The following is a 20,181-nucleotide window of genomic DNA, read 5'->3' on the forward strand; positions in this document are numbered from 1 at the left end:
GCAACCTCAAATCAGTATGAATGGTGCAATGGAACACATGACATGAGCAAACACACCATCCACACAACTTTTAAGACCTGTACTGACATCATGTGTAGGATGAATTCAGAACTGCTTCTGCACAGACAGACTCACAAGATTAGTTGCTCTGCTGTTGTGGCTGGTAGATCCGGGTGGAGTTTAGTTCTTCAGCTCAGCACAGTCAGTGAATATCTTTCCCAAGAGACATAAATATGGACAGGTGTCTTTAGACTTCCGGCTGTCTTAAACCAGCTACTAACTCTCTTCATGCTCAAGCTGATTATACGTAATCCTGCTGCTGAATATTTATGAGCACTTGGGTTCATCAGGTTTCTGCATTACGTGACACTTTTTACTTTGAATTTACATACAATATACAGTGAGTGTTTGCAAATGGTGCCCTGTGGATGAGTGGTTCTGTAATCCTGACATGGATACAAATACTCAACACTGCATCATGTTGGCATCAGTTTATCTAAAAGTATGTCAAATGTATTTTGAAATTTAGATACAGCACCTTAAGAAACATACTGTATAAATATATCAGTGTCTGGGTCCATACATGTAAAGGAAGAAATGAATAAAACATATTACATTCTAAGTATAATCAGTTTTATGTGTATTTATGTTCAATGAGTGAACAGTATGAAAGGGCTACAACTTACACTTCATTATGCATCCCTGTGTTGTAAAACGACCTTGATCCCTTTATATGCTCCTGGGTTCATTTTCTTCAGTAACGATGTATGTAGTCAGGATTCCACCATTTTGTGATTTTTTTTAATTGAAACACCTTAAAAACCTGTAATAAAAGATGCCATAGAGGCAAGCCCTTATAACTAGCTGCGTGCAGGGACCATGACCAGAACCTTAAAACTGATAGTACATTTTTTATATCAACAATGGATCAAGTGACTGTGTGTTATGTAAAAGGGTTTGCTAGTGATGACACAAATGATTAACAGCTGATGTTTGCATTTATGAAATTGTAATAGGTCTCAGGTTGGTGCTAAAGGATAACTTCGGTCGATTTCAACATGCAGCTTTATCACTCAAGCTAGGAGCTAGGATCATGTGCAGACAAGCTAGCTCTCAGTGCAAAGCGAATAGACTCATATCAGGCTATTGTAAGTCTCATGGCAGTCTGTAACATGGACATGTACGTTATGAACAGAAAAACGAAAATGCTGGAATACGTTTCTGTCTGCAAAATTCGAGTTTCCGTCTCTGCTGGTGAGGGAGTAAGCGCACGCTCGACGGATCGACTAGTTTGGACTACCAGAGGACAGAGATGTAAACAAACCCGTATGTAGCTGCTTGCACAAACACACTGTTTTAACCACTTTTTTATTCATTTTGAGTCATACACGCTACAGTGCTGTGTTGAGAGGTGTCTGCTGATGTTGCATGACTTTTGGGGTGAGATGTGGAGCATGTTAAGACACTTAAAACACAGTGTAAAGTTCTGACCCCATGCTGTTAGCTGTCAATGCTAACTCTCCGTTCACGGAGCCCTGTAATGGTTGGACCAAATGTGTTCGCGTCTTCGGTACTGGCAAGTCAAGGGTAGCTTGAGCAATGAAGCTGGATGTTTAAATCGACCGAAGTTATCCTTTAAGTTGATGCAGGACTCAAAAGTGGACAACCAGACAGGAGCAGTGTTAAGGGATTTATTTAACTTGCACAGGTAGATGGTAGTGTAATGAGGCTCAGGTAGTGGAGCTGAGGCATAGACTTGGGGATCTGGCAGAAGCGCTTGGTGAAGAGAGCCTGGCTGGGTGGTAGTGGGGCACAAAGCTGGTGACAGCTGGCAGCGATCTCTGGATGAGTAGAGGAGAAAACAAATTAGTCAGGAGACCATTGCTCGAGGACATGAAGCCGAAACACTGAGGTGGCACTGATTGTGACCATGTACCACAACCGCTTCCTGCAGAGCACCTCTGGAAACACACAAGCATACCCTAACAAAAAAACAAGAAAAAAAACCCCCCATACCACTAGTCCCAATCACAACAGTAACCCCACTCAAACAGATGCCTCCGGGCGGCGGCTATGCTGAACAGAGCAAGTCAGGGCTGCTTGAGCGGACCTCCAAACCTCATGGTAGGGATGACTGCCATTTCCAACTCCTGAGTTGGGAACAGAGGTGGCTCAAACCCATTAGCTCACATGTTCTGTCAGACGTGAGAAATAAGCACATGGATTAAGTTGTGGGAACCAGCATCACGTTGAGAGAGGACCACACTGACTCCTGAGTCTGAGTCGTCCACTTTCAACATGAACTGTAGAGCGGCAGTATATATGATAAAGTTCTAGGGGTCCAGGCGAAGGGAGAGTTGGTAGAGGTCAGGCTAGTGAGGGATGCAGTTACTTTGCTGGAGCTGTTCTTCCACTGGTAGTATCTCGGCGGGGTCTGGCTGAAGATGGCCCTCTGCCACCACTTAACCCAGGACATTGACTGCAGACGCATGAAACTCACATCTATCCGGTTTGATGAATAATTTGTTTTCTAGTAGCTGCTGGAGGACCAGTCACACCTGATTTTGGCACAGATGATTTTGGCACAGAATGGAGAGAGCTTGGTGGCAGAGGTCCTGGAGGCTGGGTGGTAGTGAGGCTCAGAAACAGTGATGGCTGATAGTGATCTCTGGAATAGTCAAGGAGAAAACAGGAGACACTGAGGTGAGAGCGACCATGTATCTGAGAGATGAAAGAATCTGGCAGCAGGTAGAGTGGAGACCAGGGTGTTGGAGCTGGTGATGATTGCTCCAAACGCATTGCAGACAGCAGCTCTGGCAATCAGGAAACCACAACACAACAAAAACACTTATATATAGTAGCTATAGTCCCACTAATAATAGTATTATTATCAATACATGTCGAGTTTCCAGCTTGTTCTGTTGCTCCCAGGAAACAACAACACAAGTAATGCAACTTCCCATCTATAATAGTGATTTATCCAAATCTTACAGTAATCAAGATACTTAAATAGCACATTTCCACCATGGTAAGAAAAATGTATGAGTTATCAAACTGGCAATACCTGACCACTGAATACAAATACTCAAAACAATTGAGCTCCTCAAAGTAAAGGAGACAAGGGCAATCGATTCTTCGTTCTGATTCATTATTCAATCATTTTATCATTAAGTACATTTCTAAAATGTACTTAATTGTAGTTTATTTTACTACTTAAAAAAAAAAAAGTTTTAAAGTGGTTATACTCAATTGCAGTTTGAGGGAGTAACATATTGGAAGCGACTGGATTAGCTACCTGTCCCCAATCCTATCTGCAGCCATTACAAGTCAGAGTGTCAGGCCACTGATGCCTGTTAACCTCAGAGCTCCTATGTGGGATTAAGGTAAAAGGAGATTTGAGTGCAGACATCCTGATGAGAGGCAGGCACAATTACTCCATCTAGTCAGACTATGATGGATAGCAGCACACAAGCCTCCAGGGTGAAATTTACTGGACGTTAGGTTGGAGGAAAATTATATTACTAAACCATGAGACATATAGTATAACTATTATCATTTTAATGAGTCATTAATGCTAATATTGAGAACCTAGAAATACTGTACCGTGGCCTTAACAAACAATAGAACTGCATATGCAAGTGACTCTATGTGGTTACATTTTTGTACTCACTCTCTCTGTAGTTTTTATTTGTCTCATATTGTTGAAAGTGACATTCCCATGTCTTTTATACAGTCACTACCCGCAGCCACGCTTGACAGCACATCCAGGTCGGCAAACACACCTGCAGAGCTGGGCGGTGCCTGCTCTGGTTTAAAGGAGCTGACCAATCAGAGCAAACTTGGTGCTTCCAGAGGGGACATTAAAGAGACAGGTACTTATACAGCACTCAGATAGATGGTGAATAGATGTGCAGCAGCATTGGACCGTATGAAAAATATAATGTGTTTTTTGAACATTAAAGCACGTAAAACCTTTTTTCCAGTAGATACGCAAAATAAGCATAAAATAGGAACTTTAAGTCATAGGAGCTGCTCCACAGTCTGGTGGTACAGCAGCAGATACTACACTGATGTCACTGGTGCTCTGTAGATGATACCAGTGTTGTTCTGGAGAGTTTGATCACCCACTGCAGAGCCTTCCTGTCCTGTCCTGTGCACGAACTATGCCAGCACATCACCTGTTGCTTCACTGTGATCTTTGAGTCTTGCTGTACAGATGTAAGGGCAAAGACTATTTTCATATGTATCTGCTGCATAATGCAGTAAACTAAGGGTTTGTCAGTCTTTTGGTCTGTCGTGCCATTTATATATGTTAATGTATATGTATATATGTATTAGTTAGGGATATGGGCATAAATGTGTTACGTTATTTATAGGGATTAAAAATATCCACAAAACACAAAATAAAAATTCACATGTGTCACAGAAATAAAAGTGTGTATTTCAACAAGATAATCCAATAACTATCAATATTGTTTTCTTAAGGAATCATGGGTACATTCATTAAACCGACACAACAAAATATTATTATATCTATGTCTGAATTGTTTAGACTTGACAGGCTGAACCAGGCATCATAATCCCGCAGGTTGCTCTTGAATGCATCTTTTCTGACAGCAGGATTATCAGATGTAGGTCACACAGCGAGGGTCGCACAGAAACATAGATTAATTTTTCAAATGAATATTTGCATATTCACAGAAGCTGTTTAAAAAAAAGGGATAAAGCGTAAATATCGGCTAATGTTAATTTCTTTTAACAAGTAATTGAACTGTTTTCACAGTAGGTTATTGTTTTGTTTTGTTTTTTTCACGAGTCCTTGCAAATCATGCCAGGCAATTTTAAAACGTTTGTGTCTTAACTGGTATTGGGCTTTACTGGTGCATTTTTTTTTTTTAAATTAAAAGGTCAATAATTTAATCAGTCTCATTAATTTCTGTATCACAAGCCTGCTGACCAGACAACTGATTTTAAAAAAGTGGCGTCACAAGGTGACCGGCGTAAATTCTTCTCAGCAGGTGGGCTAGACTACTTTGTCCATGAAGTGTGCCAGAGAGTTTTTCTTAGCTGGTCCTTGAAGGCAGCATCACTGATCCACGGGAGTCAAACGCACGGTGTGTCCCCATCACCCTCACTCACAGCCGGGGGTCACCCGCCGCACGGCCAGTCGGGACCGCTGCGGGTATAAAGAGACACTGAAATTTTGTCCAACAGATGGGTTAAGGTCAGTCAGCAGGAAAAAGTCCACGTGTCGGTCAGATTAGAATCAGGTCGACAGACCGTCCCGTTACCGGCGCGCAGTGTCGGTCTCATTGATTTGAAGGGGAATGAGTGCTGACACATCCACACAGTCAGCGAAGGCACCGGGCTCAGCCTCACGGCGCGAGGCCAGTTGAAGAGCGGACAGAGTGATGCGTTTGTGGGACGGCGGCACTTTTGTGTTTCTCCTCCGAAAGTTCACAGCGGCGGCGGCAGCAGCAGCAGCAGCAGCAGTGTGGGGGCTGGACACCTCCACCACGTTTGGATAATATGTCTCTGCTGAAACAGCGGGGGAGAGAGCTCGAGCGTTTCGACGGACTGTCGCTCATTTACTGGTACGTGAAAAGTGAAGAAGTTGGGGTTCAGCCCCGGCGCCTCCTCTGTGTTTGTCTCCTCGCACATGACTGAAGAGCCTCTGAATCAATACGGTTCCCCGATAGGTGCGGCGACCAATCAATAACACGCAGACGCTTTTAATAACACGCGTCCCACCAGTAAGGCTACATACACTATGACCTTTATGACTGATCTCGGCTGTATAGTGTTTAACTAACTTTTCTTCTCTGAAAATGATAGGCTATATTTTTGAATCTTTATTTTTATCTGATAAAATATGTGCTGTGTGTGTGTGTGTGTGTGTGTGTGTGTGTGTGTGTGGAGGTTGTATGTTTGTTTCTGTGGTTAATGTTGTTTTTTCCTTCTTTACTTAAGATAAACACATATACATATTTCCAGATTAAAGGAAAATTGTCTTTTTTGTCAACTTGAATGGTTTCCGTCGTTCTCTCACAGTAATATAGTGACACTGACACAATTACTGAACATAATTCAACGACACTGACTGATTTTAACCTATTTTTATGATTATTATTGTTGATATTATGATATATTCTGTGGCTCCATTGATATCCCACGTGGGATTACATGACACAATGTCCAGGGCTTGAAAGGAATGTTCAGCATCTATAAAACACCAGCTTGATCAGTCACTTCACTCCAAGGAAAACAATGCTCCCCCCCCCCCAGAAAAATAGACAAGTTAAGAATACGAGACAGTGATCCCACGGGAAAGTAGGGCAGTTTGGAAAGGCTGAGTTCATTTTGTTCTCACGTCGTGTCCCGCGAGGAGGAGTCAGTCAGCTAAACAGAGGTGCTGAGTGGACTGTTGTGGCTGGCTCAGCTGGGGAGTGCTTAAAGGGAAGCTGAAGGGAGGTGATATAATACTGCTGGGTGCCCCCCTCTCTGGATGACAGCCGCCTTTTGCTCTCCCACAAAACGAACCACCCCTTAAGTTTCCCTCATGATCCTCTCCTCCCAGAAGTTACCCGAGCTCTGGGACTACTTTATGATCTATGTCTCAGGAGCCTTAGAGTTTAATCCTGACTGCCACGACGTAGACCTGGGACTGTTTCCGCTCAGGATGAACCCCACCATTAAGACCAGGTAGGTGGGACACAAGCAGAGTCGGGAGCAGTGGTTTCTGCTGAGAAAGTGATGCCAGGGGAGAGCTCCTCTTGTCTGGGTTTCTTGAATCAACTTAAATCTGGACTCGTACGTGAAATTGATATATCTCATCGGTCAGGACAGGAGAATGAGTCATACGTGGCATGATACAGTTATACAACATTTAAATCTGTGGTTTCTATTTTGTAATTTATTAATGAATAAATGTAATGTAGTAATAAGGTAGTATTGACAGCTGATTAGTCATGGATTGGAATGTGAACGTGGTGATGGACGTCATGAGTCTTGGCTGATGTGATCCCGTTGCAGCATGGTTTCTAGTGCAGTCGTTAAAGGGATAGTTCGTGTTTTTTGAAGTGGGGTCATATAAAGTACATATCTATAGTAGATCTGTTCCCTGCTATAATCACCGATCAGCGCAGCCTCAGTTTGGAGAAGTAGAGAGCCGCTCCAGCCCAGACGCTCAGCTTTGTACTGCAGTGAACAGGGTCCAGAGACAAAGAGAAATAAACCACCTAAAACAAGGCTCACCTTAAAAAAATCTATAACAGTTCAAGTGTATGTTGTATAGGGAAAACACTACATTTTTGTCAACTGTAGAACCTCCGTATCCCTACGCAGGTTCGACGGTCTGTTAAGTTTCGTTTTTATCTAAAGGAAACCTCTCATCCAGCAGCTGGGCCTTGCTGTATTTCGCCACTTGCAGATCGCCTGTTGCCCATTTGCGCGAATGCGTAGGGATACGGAGGTTCTAGGGTTGAGAAAATGTAGTGCCAAAAGAAAGGGCGATCTGATGGCGATGTGAATTTTCCCTATACAACGCACACTTGAACTGTTATAGATTTTTTTAAGTTGAGCCTTGTTTTAGGTGGTTTATTCCACTTTGTCTCTGGACCCCGTTCACTGCAGTACAAAGCTGACTGTCTGGGCTGGTGCGGCTCCCTACTTCTCCAAACTGAGGCTGCACTGATCAGTGATTACAGTAGGGAACAGACTATAGATATGTACTTTATATGACCCCACTTCAGAAAACACGAACTATCCCTTTAAGAGTGAATTACATGTCTAGTAAATGAAAACGTCTGGCCTTGCAGCTTCCATATGTTACTCAAAGTTATGTAATCGTATGAAGTACTTGTATCTTGATTGTACCATAGATATGTTTATACAATCCCAAACCTCTCCAGACTTTCATCATTCAGTCCTCTCAGTCATTAAGTAAACGTCCAGCAGGTGTCTGCTGTTCATTTGCTCTCTGCCTTAATGCACTTATGTGATGTCAACGTAACGATGTATTGGTTGGAAGGTATTATTGACTGATATTGGCCTATCACAGATACAGTATATTGATATTGCATGTTGTAGATATCGGCCACTATGGAAACTTAAAGAACACACTGCAGAAAAGATACCTGGGGTGATGTATAATTACTAAATTTTGAGTGAAGATTACTGTCTCACTGCATTGATATCATTCTACACAACTGAGTTTATAGTTAAATTGTAAGATACCATATCATCTTTTTCGTAAGTGTTTGATAACCACATTTGAGGATTCGCTGCAAAAAATGTGTGTATATTGGCAGATATATCCATAACGGAATTTTCTTACTGCCTAACAAGCATGTCATTAGACCTGGGCATTCAGGGCTATTGCCCCGGATGTTTTAGGAATAGCCCCGGATCTCTGTGCATAAAAGAAATGAACAGCCGGCAGCCACAAATGCAACATTGCCACCAGCACAAATTGCGCGGAAGCAGAATAATTTGTTGCGAATTCAACATCAGTGTTATTCTTTCCCTCTCTATGTGTCACTGATATTAACAGAGCCCGTCTATTAGCCTACTGTTTAGTACCATTGCTGCGTTTATAGTAGTGAGTTATCATGGATATAAGGAGGTTCTTTGGAAACAAAAAGTCTTTGCCAGAGCAAGAAGGCATGGAGAGTGAGACATCATCTCCCCCAGCGCCTGATAATACTTCCATCAGCTCCGGTTTGTGAAAAATTGAATTGTGGTCGTGTAGTCTGGGTGTGTAGTCTCGTTTCTCTTAATACCGTACAAAGCCTACTGTAGGCCTAATGCAGATAGACAATGAAGCAAAGAGATTATGATAGGGATGTTCTACCTGCTCTAATAGCCTGTACACAGTACAGGTCTTATTACAGGCTACAATATCTTTAACATAAACATTACTCAGTAGGCCTATAGTGAGGGCAAATTAGCTTTATTTGGGATCAAAATATGACGATGAGGACCCAACGATTGGCCTTCCTTTCCTTCTCAAACGACGTTGAAATTGCATCTTTAACAGCCCAATTTTCAAAATTTCCCAGGGGAGAAATCCCCAGACCCCTGTTAAAAAAAAGACTCTACCTGCGGGCAGTGAGGCTGGTAGGTAACGCGTTACTGTAACTCAACACTTTTTTCAGTAATGAGTAATCTCACGTTGATATTTCCAAACCAGTAATCAGTAAAGTTACTTATTCAAGTAACAGTGCATTACTATTATTTTTGTCATTTTCCTCAGTAAAAAAATATATTTTTGCTTTGTTCTTGCGCCCCAGCTCCCTAATATCAGTTTCGGTAACAACCCCATGAACTGCATATTGGTTGGACTCTACATAGAATACCCCGACAAGGACATAGAATAATGCATATGACATGAGATATGGAATATGTGATGACACCATTGAATACATACTTTTTGGTGGTCAATTGTTGCCAACATTTATAGATCCACGTTATCATAAACATTCAAACCAGCAGTGTCATTTGTGTCAGTGTCACTTCCAGGCAGCTCATCCAGTACATCTGCAGAATGCGTGGAAATGAAGACAGCAACAGCACTCACTCAACCGTGATGCTCTATATCCTAATAACAAATGAAATCAATAAATGATGTTCAGGTATCAAACTTCAAAACTTCAAAACTTGTGCGCACATTTCCAGGTCGACTTTTGGGTGCATGAATGCTTTTAGTATGGACTGTATGCAATGTTGTATTATGGGGGGTACACACATTAGGATTTTATAAATCTTAAGAGATTTTTTATCTGTAGAGCCCCCACACATGAAGATTAAACAATCAGCCTGATTGTACTGTGTGCGGTGTGCTCCGATATTCTCAGCACAGGACACCACACACATAAAGATTATCTGTCTCACGGCTGATCTAGAATCTCGTCCTCCGAGTCAGAAATATCGCGTGATCAAACGAGGTCTACAGTAACCAATGGCAACAACCTCAGCATCTCGTTGTGTTTCACGTCACATTTCACGGAGTAGTGACGCAGGAGTCGTCGGCTTTCCACACACACGAAGATTTTTCATCGTAAATATTGAACAAGTTTAACATTGACGATTGACGGCCGCGACCCGTTTCCGAGCAAATTATCGGGACAGATTGACTCTTAACACACCACAGACCACAGGATTATCGTATAGGATAATCTTATAAGACAGAAGATAATCTTCCGTGGTCAGACAGGGGTAAAACTGGAGCGAAATCAGCCAGATTATCGTTATGTGTGTACCCCCCTTTAATGAGACCCCTGGTCTGACTGATTACACATGATCCTAGAGAAGTTAACATGAAGTCATGTGGACGGACAGCTAACTCATTCATCGGTTTGGTGATGTCATGCTGCATCATCAGCGCTACCGTACACAATCAAATTCCTGTCACTGACTGCAGGTCATGCTGCACTTCACTGAACCTGATGTGTTTAAATATCTGTCCAGGCTTTTTCCTTACGTTGAGGAATAAGGAACTGCTTAATACTTGGGGTAGCTCGATGTGGCTGGTCTACTTTGTATGTGAAGTTGACTTGGAACAAAACGCACAGAGCTTGACTGAAAGTATTTGAAGGTACCCTGAGAATCAAAGTGGTTTAAGGTACTGTATGTTGATATACTGTAGCAAGATATGTGATGAGATGCTTTCACAGTCCACCTATGTGGTAATTTTTCTGATGAGGATGGCTGGTCTGCTCACTATGCCACTGGACAAAAATGTTTGAGAGAATACATTACCTGTCTCTCCTAGGATATTTTATATGTCAGCATTTACATTTTATTCTTAATTCTGCACCCTCTGTAAGGGTTTGCTTGTAAACTGCATTAATCTGGCCAGTCTGCCAGATGTATTCTATGCTATATAACCATGTAGCATAAAATACATTGCCCAGCCCGACTCTTTATCAATATTAAAATGACATAAAGGCTGCAGTCCGTAGTATACAGGAAAGGGCACTTATGGACAGTAAGCAGATTCTATGTGTCATTCTTGTAAATGTAGCTTCTTTCATTTAATTCCAGTTGTCCTCATTTATCGTTCTTTCCGAAAACGTTTTGAAGGAATATACATGGAGCATGAATCACTGCAGCTGCCAGCACACATCAAAAAGGATGTCAAGACAGACGGATGGTGCAATGCTCAGTGCAAACACTGTTGTTTTCTTTTTCCTTCTTGTCTCTTCCACTTTTTATATTTTACATTTTGCTTTTGGCAGTGGATGCTCCGGTTAGACAGAATTATCAGGCCAATACTGGCCTTTTGTTCAATTTCAAATATTAGTCAGTTTGGTTCACCTCTAATATGATGGAAAGAGGTTCCTACTGAATGTTTGTTCTGGGGAAATTTTACTCAGCACCGCAGTCAGTAAAACATGAGGTTAAGCTCACCATGTCCCAGATGGAAAACTGTTTTCTGAAACAGAGGCTGAGCAGTTCAGACTGACTTTCTTGGGAATTGATAGGAGGACAGGAAACGGAGATGGCGAGCTGTAGAATAGCAGGTTTTAAATGAGGATGGATCAAATAGTCATTGGAGGCACTAGCAGGGAGGACTGATAGGTAGCAGATGATATTTGGTTAGCGACTGGTGACCCCTGGCCTGTAGGAAAGAAGTTTAAGAATGTTGAATGTGGAAACAAAGGTTAGAAGCAGGTAACAGGCTGCCCCAACTGTTCCTCTCTTTCCCCCCCCATCCTCCTCCAACACCCACGTTGCAATGTGCATCTCAGAATGTTTGGCAGACATCTCTGCTTTGACAGCTGTGCGTCACCTCAAGCTCAACCTTAGTAAAACTGAACTCCTCTTCATCCCGGGGAAAGACTGCCCTCGCATGAACCTGTCAGTCACTGTTGAGGATGTCACGGTGTCGCCTTCATCGACTTTACCCTCCACAACATCTGCAGGATGTGGTGTTTCCTCACAAACTCCGGGTCCAAGCACTGGTCAGCTCCCGTCTGGACTACTGCAACTCCCTCTTGGCTGCACTCCCAGCCTCTGTGTCTAAACCGTTGCGGAGTATCTAGAATACCAAAGCACGCCTTGGTTACATTCTACCCAAATTCTCCCATGTGACCCCCCCTCTTCCATGACCTCCACTGGCTTCAATTGTGGCCTGCATCCGATTGAGGACGATGGTTCTGGCCTTCAAGGCCGTCAGTGGAACTGCACCTGTCTGCCTCCAAACACTGGTCTGACCACACACCCCAGCACGGGCACTTTACTCTACTACATCACCTGGCCAGCTGGTACCGCCAGCAAATAAAGCTCGCTCAGCAAAGTCGTGACTCTTGAGTATCAGTTACACCTATTTGAACATTGAATGGTATGTAGAATAGACAATGATTCTTCTTCTACAGAATATTTACAACACAACAGCACACTATGCAACTGTCAGCAGGAAGGACATGTGGATAAAAATAATACCGATCAAAACTTCACATCCACTTGTCAAGAAGAATGGTAGTCTTCATGCTACAATTCACGCTTGAAACAAAGGTGAAGACCCAAATGCAGGAACAGAGGAAGAGGCCTGTTTTAATACCCAAAACCAAACAACCAAGGGAACCAGAAACACCTGAAACAGCAAAAAGCTAAGGTGCAATAAAGACAAAGTACAAATCAATGAAGAAACAAGAGAAATGAGTAGACACTGGAGGAGACACAGGCAACCACAAACACCAAGACACAGAGTAGAGACACAGGCAGACACAGGCAATGATGGATGACTCAGCCTACTGAGTACTATGGTACTTCAACTACAAATGTACCTGTGTTAAGTAAGTAACTTACTTATACTACACGACTTCACAACATTAGTAATAACTCACCGTAGCCCCGCTTCTGGTCTCCTAGGTACTCTGATTGTGGAAAGCCTTTGTGTAGGTTGTGTTACACCCAATAATGTAATCATTTCCTGAAAAGTATTGACACCTGATAGTGTAATAGAATTTGCACTTAACCCAATTTAAAGAATAATAAAACCCAGTAAAAGTCCTTTTGCACTTTTACCGATAACTTAAAACCTTTGATATTTTTCAGTACTGACAATCTAATAATTGTGATGTATGACCTAACTGTCACACTGCAGCAGGGAAGGTGGACCCAAATGCATGAGACAGCAGGCAGGAAATGCCATGGATGAGGTTTAATAGGCAAAAGCTGCAGAAGATGGCTAACAAGTGAGTGCTGAAGGCAAAACAGTTGATTCAATATTCATGCAATTTTCTTTTTCATCAGTTTCAACAGTGATTCTGATCGTATTTAGTGTTTCTACGTTGTATTGATGCAGAAAGTGTCTTAACATATCGGCATGACAGTGTATGTTAACTGAGTGGATGATGTCATTTTGACATTGAAAGTGATATAACCCTGTATGAAGAGATGTAACTATCATTAATGACTGGTTATGCATGCTTATATCAGATGTCTACCAATTTCCAGATTGAATTCCAGATAAGTTATATTACATTATCTGTAAAAATATAATTGGTCGATGTTCACACTTTGTCGGTATACATGATTTTGTAATCAGAATCAAAATCAGTAATGAAAATATTTCACCTTATGATGTAGATCTAGAATGTTTTGGCCTTTTTTTCTATAACACTGGTCAGAAACCTCAGAGACAACATATAGTTTTTTTTGGATTGGTGTCCTTGACTTGTTCCTTGTGTGTGTAACTGACCACAGGCTGTGACAGCAGCGGCAGGTGTGACTGGATGCTATCTGACAGGTTATTTACTCCACTCCTGTCCTGTGGAATTCAGGCCTCTGGTGGCAACAGACATCGCTTCAGTTATTCCGTGACAGAGGAAAACAGCATGCACTCATTAAGTCACCTGATCTTAACGTCTTTCGGCCCTTTGTCAGGGAGTGTTGTTGGGATGTGGCCGCGTGTCCTTTGTTCCTCTCCTGTTAATTCAAGGTCATTATTGCGTCATTTACCCAATGTCCAATTATATGTTTTTTAACCTCACTCATCACTGCTGCTTTTAGTGTATTTCTCCTCCAAAGTGAGTGGAAACAATCTCATTTGGAAAGCCTCACATATAAAGAATGCCTTAAGCAGCAGAGGAGACACAGGTGGTCAGCTGCTGCTCTGTAGAATAACTCCAAGAAAAGTATTTCAGAGCAGATATCTTCATTATATGAGATTGGACTTGACACACAGAGACCTGTGAACAGAACTACCTTGACAGCTGACATGCATACATTATGAATTGTATTGTTTAAAGAGAAGGACCGGGGGCTTGTATTCATTAAACACCTCAGGGCTAAAAGGAGCTCCTTCAGCTTCCAGTCCTTGCAGTTATGCCTCTACCATTTCAGATCCTCCTATCCTCTGTCAGACTGGATTAGGATCATTGGCAGACTGGTATCTTCAGGTCTCAGTGGGGTTCAAGTCTGGACTTTGGCTGGGGCCATACTGGGACATTCACAACTCTGTCCCAAAGCCGCTTGGCTAGGTGCTGTGGCTCATCATGCTGAAAGGTGACTCTTTGTCCCAGTTCCAAGTATTGCGTTTGCTAGTGCTTCCTTTTCCCTCTGATGAGATCTCTTTGTTTGGCTTAATTCATTGTTCCATTCTAATCCTCATAATCCTCCTTGTTGGTGCAAATGTCCATGCAGTGTGATGTTAGAACTGCGTGAGCCAAGTGATTAGCTGTGCCCGTTTGTCTGCTCGGCCAAGAGTGTTTTGCAATCAGGCCAAAAAGTGAACGCGGCTCAGGAGGTAGAAGAGGTTGTCCACTAAGCACAGGGCAGGTGGTTTTGATTCCCAGGTCCTCCTGCCCACGTTGCGACATGTCCTTGGAGCAACACATTGCACCATAAAAGCAGCACTTTAAACACACTATAAGGGTGTGAGTGACTGGATGAGAGGCAAATTCTGAAGTACTTGGGACAATAGATACAATTCTATAGGAATCTGAACAGTGCATCAGTTGCCATCGGTGAGGGTCCTGCAGTGAGGTGGCGACTTGTCCAGGGTGTACCTGTTTTACCAGAGGTAAACAGGATCATTCATAACAGTTGATACAATCATGATTGGGTATGAAGGGGGCATCCTCGAAAGGCTCAGTCCCTCACAAGCATGTTTTAATCCGAAAAGGGAACGTGTTAGACAATTTGTGGGCCCACAGCTAAATCAAACACAGCTCTCATTTATGTTCATGGCTGCTGGACTGAGATGTTTCTCGGTACTTCCCCGCGTCGCTCTACGCCCCTGCGGTCTTCTCTCTCTGGACTCTTGACATTTTGCAGACTCCTAACAGACAATGTGAGAATCAGCTCCATTCTTCCTTGTCAGGTGAATCAATGTGCAGTAATGGGATTCTAGTTCACCTTAAATGGATTGCTCTGGTCCCCGTTCCCTCAGGTGGCGATCGATTTGCTGGGAATGTCTTGTTTGAGTTTGATTTTCACTCCACAGAAGGTGTGGATCCCGGAGCACACTGCTGACTGGATTTGCCTCCAGGGAAGTTTGATTGTTGCTGATTTTTTTTTTTTTCTCTCCCCCTCAAGTTATTGATGTTGCCTTACTGAGTAAGCTGAGTGGTCTGTTGTGTCTGTCTAACGGTGTCAGACACTTGTCCTGTTCTCATTCTCTCCTTTTCAAGAGAGAGGATGTAAGTGTAAGTGCTGGTGTCTGCCCCAACAGTTGTAATTAGCTGAGATGAGATTAGCTCATGCCTTTCATTCAACTGAAGGCTAATTAAGTCATTAAAGAATCCATTGCTCATGCATTTATTTCACTGTCCCCTTTCTCTCTGTTAGCTAAGAATTTAAGTTAATGTTGTGATTAAAGAGCTGGAAAACAAATAAAATTATGTCCAAAACCATGTTTCCCAGCATCATCGTTGTCTGTAAAGCAGTCGATGATGTTGGTGTCGTCCACATACTTAACAATGAAATCATCCTATGTTAAAAGACACAAATAAATATACAATCTTTTTAAAGTTAATTTAGCAGCGTGTGATGCATTTTATTACATTGTGAAAGATGCTGCTGTAAAACCTCATCAACCACATTTTCTGCCACAACCCCTGCAAACTCACTCGCTTCACCTTCAGTTTGATCTATTTGGTCTAATAATATTTGGAAAGTCTGGAAGCGCTGACCTAATAAATCCTTTTACTGCTAGATCCCACCAGATACGTGTCGGCTGTGTAACGTCTCCACCACGCCAGGGGAGCTGACAGGTTTCACTTTAGTCTATGTGTTAACTCCCACCAGGTTCCGGTGCGTTGCGTGTCTGCTCAGTCCCAGCTCCGGCAGTCCGGAGACCTCCAGCACAAATACGCAGGGTTTCTCTTTTCGGGCAGATGTCGGAGCACGAAGCAGCAATTCAGCTGAATTTAGCACAGAGCAGACAGGAAGTCGCTTACTAAAACAACAGTATGACATCCGGTTACATTTCAAAATAAAACACTCCATGTTGACGCCAGCACACAAATCTGGAGACATGAAAGAGACAAATACAAGCTCTTCTACTAATCTTTCAGTCTGGAACACTTCATGTTGCAGTACATACCTATAACTGTGGTCGCGAGTGATGATGTGATTAATCACGCCTTGGTCTTGTGACTGCACAGAGGTGAACTCAAAACACAACCAGTGGGGGTTGCCGGACGGCGGAGCAAAACCGTATTGGAGCCGTAACACAGCAGACACGTATCTGGTGGAATCTCGGGGTTATCCCTATTCAAGTTGGCCGAGGGCTAAAGTGGAAGGCAGCTGGTTCTCACCATGCATGGTGAGTTTTTGTGTTTCCTCAAAATTGCCGCAAGACAGGAGCTGCTTATTCGCCCAACACCGCATACCACTGTTGCCATCGGCAGTGGAGGACAGAGGTCGTCAGTGGTACATTTGACAAACTATTGTTATTGGCTTAACTTGGCTACCTTAGTTGCCGATGGCTGCGCAGCCTCCACCGACCATCACAATTTTTCATGGAGGATAACACTGAGTCATCATCATAATTTGAGAGTCATCTCTGCTGAAAATATCTGCTGTACGTTGATATTAGATATGCAGCAGCCATACAACAGACTTAACTTAAATGCATTACTCTGGTCATCGGGTTAGGAAATATGGGCTACCCAGATAACAGGGAACGGCTGATTTTACCAGAGGCTGGTAAGTGTGGCAGTCAAGTCATGTTTAGTCTCTTATAGCCAGACCTCTCTCATCTGACCTGTTTTTAGTTGATCTTGTGTCGAATATATAACGTAACACTGTCACTTTGTCCACCATAGGGACAGGGCTCTGAAGGCAGGCAGGAATAGAAACCATTCCGTTAATGTCATGTAATGTCAATGTGTTGTTCTCACTTTACGCTCCTCCTTACCCAGGGAATATGCACAAACATTCATGGTTTCTAATGTTTTCAATATTGGCTGATCTGGAAATCCACTATTGGTGTGTACCTCTAGTAAAGGATGCCCAATGCTACCTTAATATCGCAATTCACATAATATCCATAACTATAACTAGTTAGCTAGAAGTAAGTTAAAATTGCCTGACTATAGCAGTCAGAGAATAGCCGTCGATCATTCCTGCAGTCAGTGATAAACCATCCAGACGCTGAATGTCAGACAGAAGTGCATTTTAACTGCGAAGCGACCACTTAGCTGAGGGGAAAAAAGGTCTAACTACGTAGTCAGTCATCATGAATATTTGACTGAACGTGGTATTTGTCCACCCTTGTCCATCTGTATGTGTTTATATAGAAAAGTTGTCTGTCATTAAATCTCGGTTCAGCTCTTCAGAGTGTAGTTTCCCTGCTGGTCACACTGCTTCTACTTAACTCTCCCTCTGATCGGCTTACGTGGCAGGTTAAAAAATGCGCAGGTGCTCACAGGAAATTAAATAGAGCTAACACAATTTCTAAAGCATGTTATCTCTCAACCTGTATCTGTCCGACTTGCCTTTACATTTTAACCATTAACAATTTGATTCTTCCAAACATCATTTAGAGGAACACTTCTCGTTTTTCTCAAAGCTGAAGTATTTTGATATTTCTGAATCCTTTCCAGGACCTTAGTCGACATTGACATGTAAGCAGTAACTTTTTTTGTTGTGTAGAAATGGTCTTTAGTTAATAGATAATTGATTTTGGACAAACTTCATCTACTCACCTCACTACCGACCACCATTAAGAGAGTAGTTGACAAATGAAACATCCCACAGAGAGCTGGAATCCACCAAGACATATTTAGCCTCCCTTTAACGTTTCTAAGGAATATGGAAAGACTGTTTTAATTTCTGGGCCCCTTCCAACTCTCAGTTGCAGAGTCAAGTGATTCTCTTTTTATGATAGACAGGATCACTCCACACAAGTGGGGTAGCCAAAGTTTTCAGGAAAAATCCAGCATGCAGTCCATTCATCTCCACGTGCATGACTACTTACACAGCAACCCCCCCAACTGACCTCTCCTCCTCCCATCCCAGATCATCCTTGCCTGGTCAACACCCCCCCCAGGTTTGACCGCCTCATGAACTAACTCTTAATCTTCCTTCCCAAACCGAGTACTTTGTTCCTGACTCAGCAACGTATCCACTCAACTACCATCAAGCTTGGAGAACTCAAAGTAAAATTTTACCACTTTGCACTTTTTTTTCACTTTTTTTTTCACTTTGCAGCAGGAAAAGAAATGATAAATAATGCCCTGATCTTCTCTATTACTGGTGACTCCAGCACTGTGGGAAGGTCATTTTATGGACTTATGTTATGTGGTCTTAGTTGGTGCCTTTAAAAAGCAACTGAAGACTTATTTAGTCAGTTTGTCATGTGTCTCATCTGCTGCTGTCTGGAGATCTGTGTGCCTTCATTTTTTTTACTTTTTGTTTTTTATGGTTATTTTTTATTTGATCTTACTTGTTAGGACCTTGTGCCTGTAGTCTGTGATAGGGGTTATATGAAATAAACTTTAGATAGCTTTTTTGTTTTTTATTAAACATTTTCTTAAATGCTCTTATATCTCCTTTGGCAATTTTAATTATTTGATGTTTTAAGCTTTCATATTATAAGCCCTGCTCAGGTACTGTGCATTTTAATATACAGACCTCCTAGATACAACAATATTAGTCTGAATTTTATGAACTTTTAGCCATTTTTGTATCCAAACTTGACAGAATGCTTATCTTGACTGCTTTTAATATTCATATGTGATGTACTCAATGTCAAATGAGTTCACTGATCCAGCTGAATATCTCACCCTAGTACAGTCAGTTAGCCCACACATCCATTGGTCATATCCTCTATCTCATACTGTCCTCGGGTTTCTGCCCAAGAGAAAGAAATAGTTGATATATTTATGTCTGATCACAAGGCCGTAATGTTCCCTTACCCTCTTCTTTGCTTTTAAAACCACACGTAACTACTGACTACTGACTAACTACTGCTTCTAAATTATTTGGTATATTTTCTAATTATCCCATTCCCACTAAAACACTCACAAAACCTGGAATTTATAACCACTTTGAATAGTCATCGAATTGCCATTCATGATCCATTGTGAAATTCAGAGAGCTGATAAATGACCACACTGATCCCTGAAACATCTGTGCAGATAAACTGAAAATAAATAAATAAGAGAATATGTGACACCATACCACGTTTGTTCCAATGAATAACTTTCTATCCACATCATTGTTAATAACCCAGCCATCCTTACCCAGTTTCAAACCTACTGACACATAATGAATTCACTCATGGCATGAAATACATTTCATTCCAACCAGGTTTTTTTTTTTTTAAAAAAGTTTTCCCCACCTTCGCCCCTTTTATTTTGATCAATTATTAGCAGTAAATCTGTGAACTTCTCAAACTGTTTCAAATATACAATTATTCAACCAATTCTGAACAAACCTTATTAGGATCCTTAGACAAACTAAAAAGAGATTTTTGTAAATGATCTTTTTTTTTTATCCACAGTACTAAAGAATGGTATTTCAAAGCCTGATTTGTTGCATAGCAACAATATTTTTTGCAGTTTCGAATCAGGTTTTAGAGTCCAGCATGACAGAAACGGCCCTTGCGAAGGGCTCTGTTCTGGTCCTTTGAGATTTGATTCTAGAGTTCTGGTTTTGACACAGTAGACCATGCCATCCTAATCCTAACTGCTAACCTCATTCATGTCCTAGCAAAGTCCAGTCCCT

General features: G+C 42.0%; 1 protein-coding gene across 3 annotated transcripts in view; it reads left to right on the forward strand.

Moving 5' to 3' along the window:
- The first annotated feature begins 3,676 nt into the window (after nt 1-3,676).
- Nucleotides 3,677-20,181, forward strand: part of si:dkeyp-72e1.9 (syntaxin-binding protein 4) — a 90,075-nt gene continuing 73,570 nt past the window's right edge. For 2 of the 3 annotated variants that reach the window (XM_037090260.1, XM_037090261.1), the window contains exon 1: nt 3,678-5,594. In XM_037090260.1, the coding sequence (XP_036946155.1) occupies nt 5,530-5,594 (65 nt within the window). In that variant the 5' untranslated portion in view covers nt 3,678-5,529. Of the gene's footprint in view, nt 5,595-20,181 lie in introns of all 3 variants that reach the window. The other variant, XM_037090262.1, reaches the window with a different exon arrangement.

The sequence above is a fragment of the Acanthopagrus latus genome, chromosome 23, assembly GCF_904848185.1.
Source record: "Acanthopagrus latus isolate v.2019 chromosome 23, fAcaLat1.1, whole genome shotgun sequence".
Taxonomy (NCBI): Eukaryota; Metazoa; Chordata; class Actinopteri; order Spariformes; family Sparidae; genus Acanthopagrus; species Acanthopagrus latus.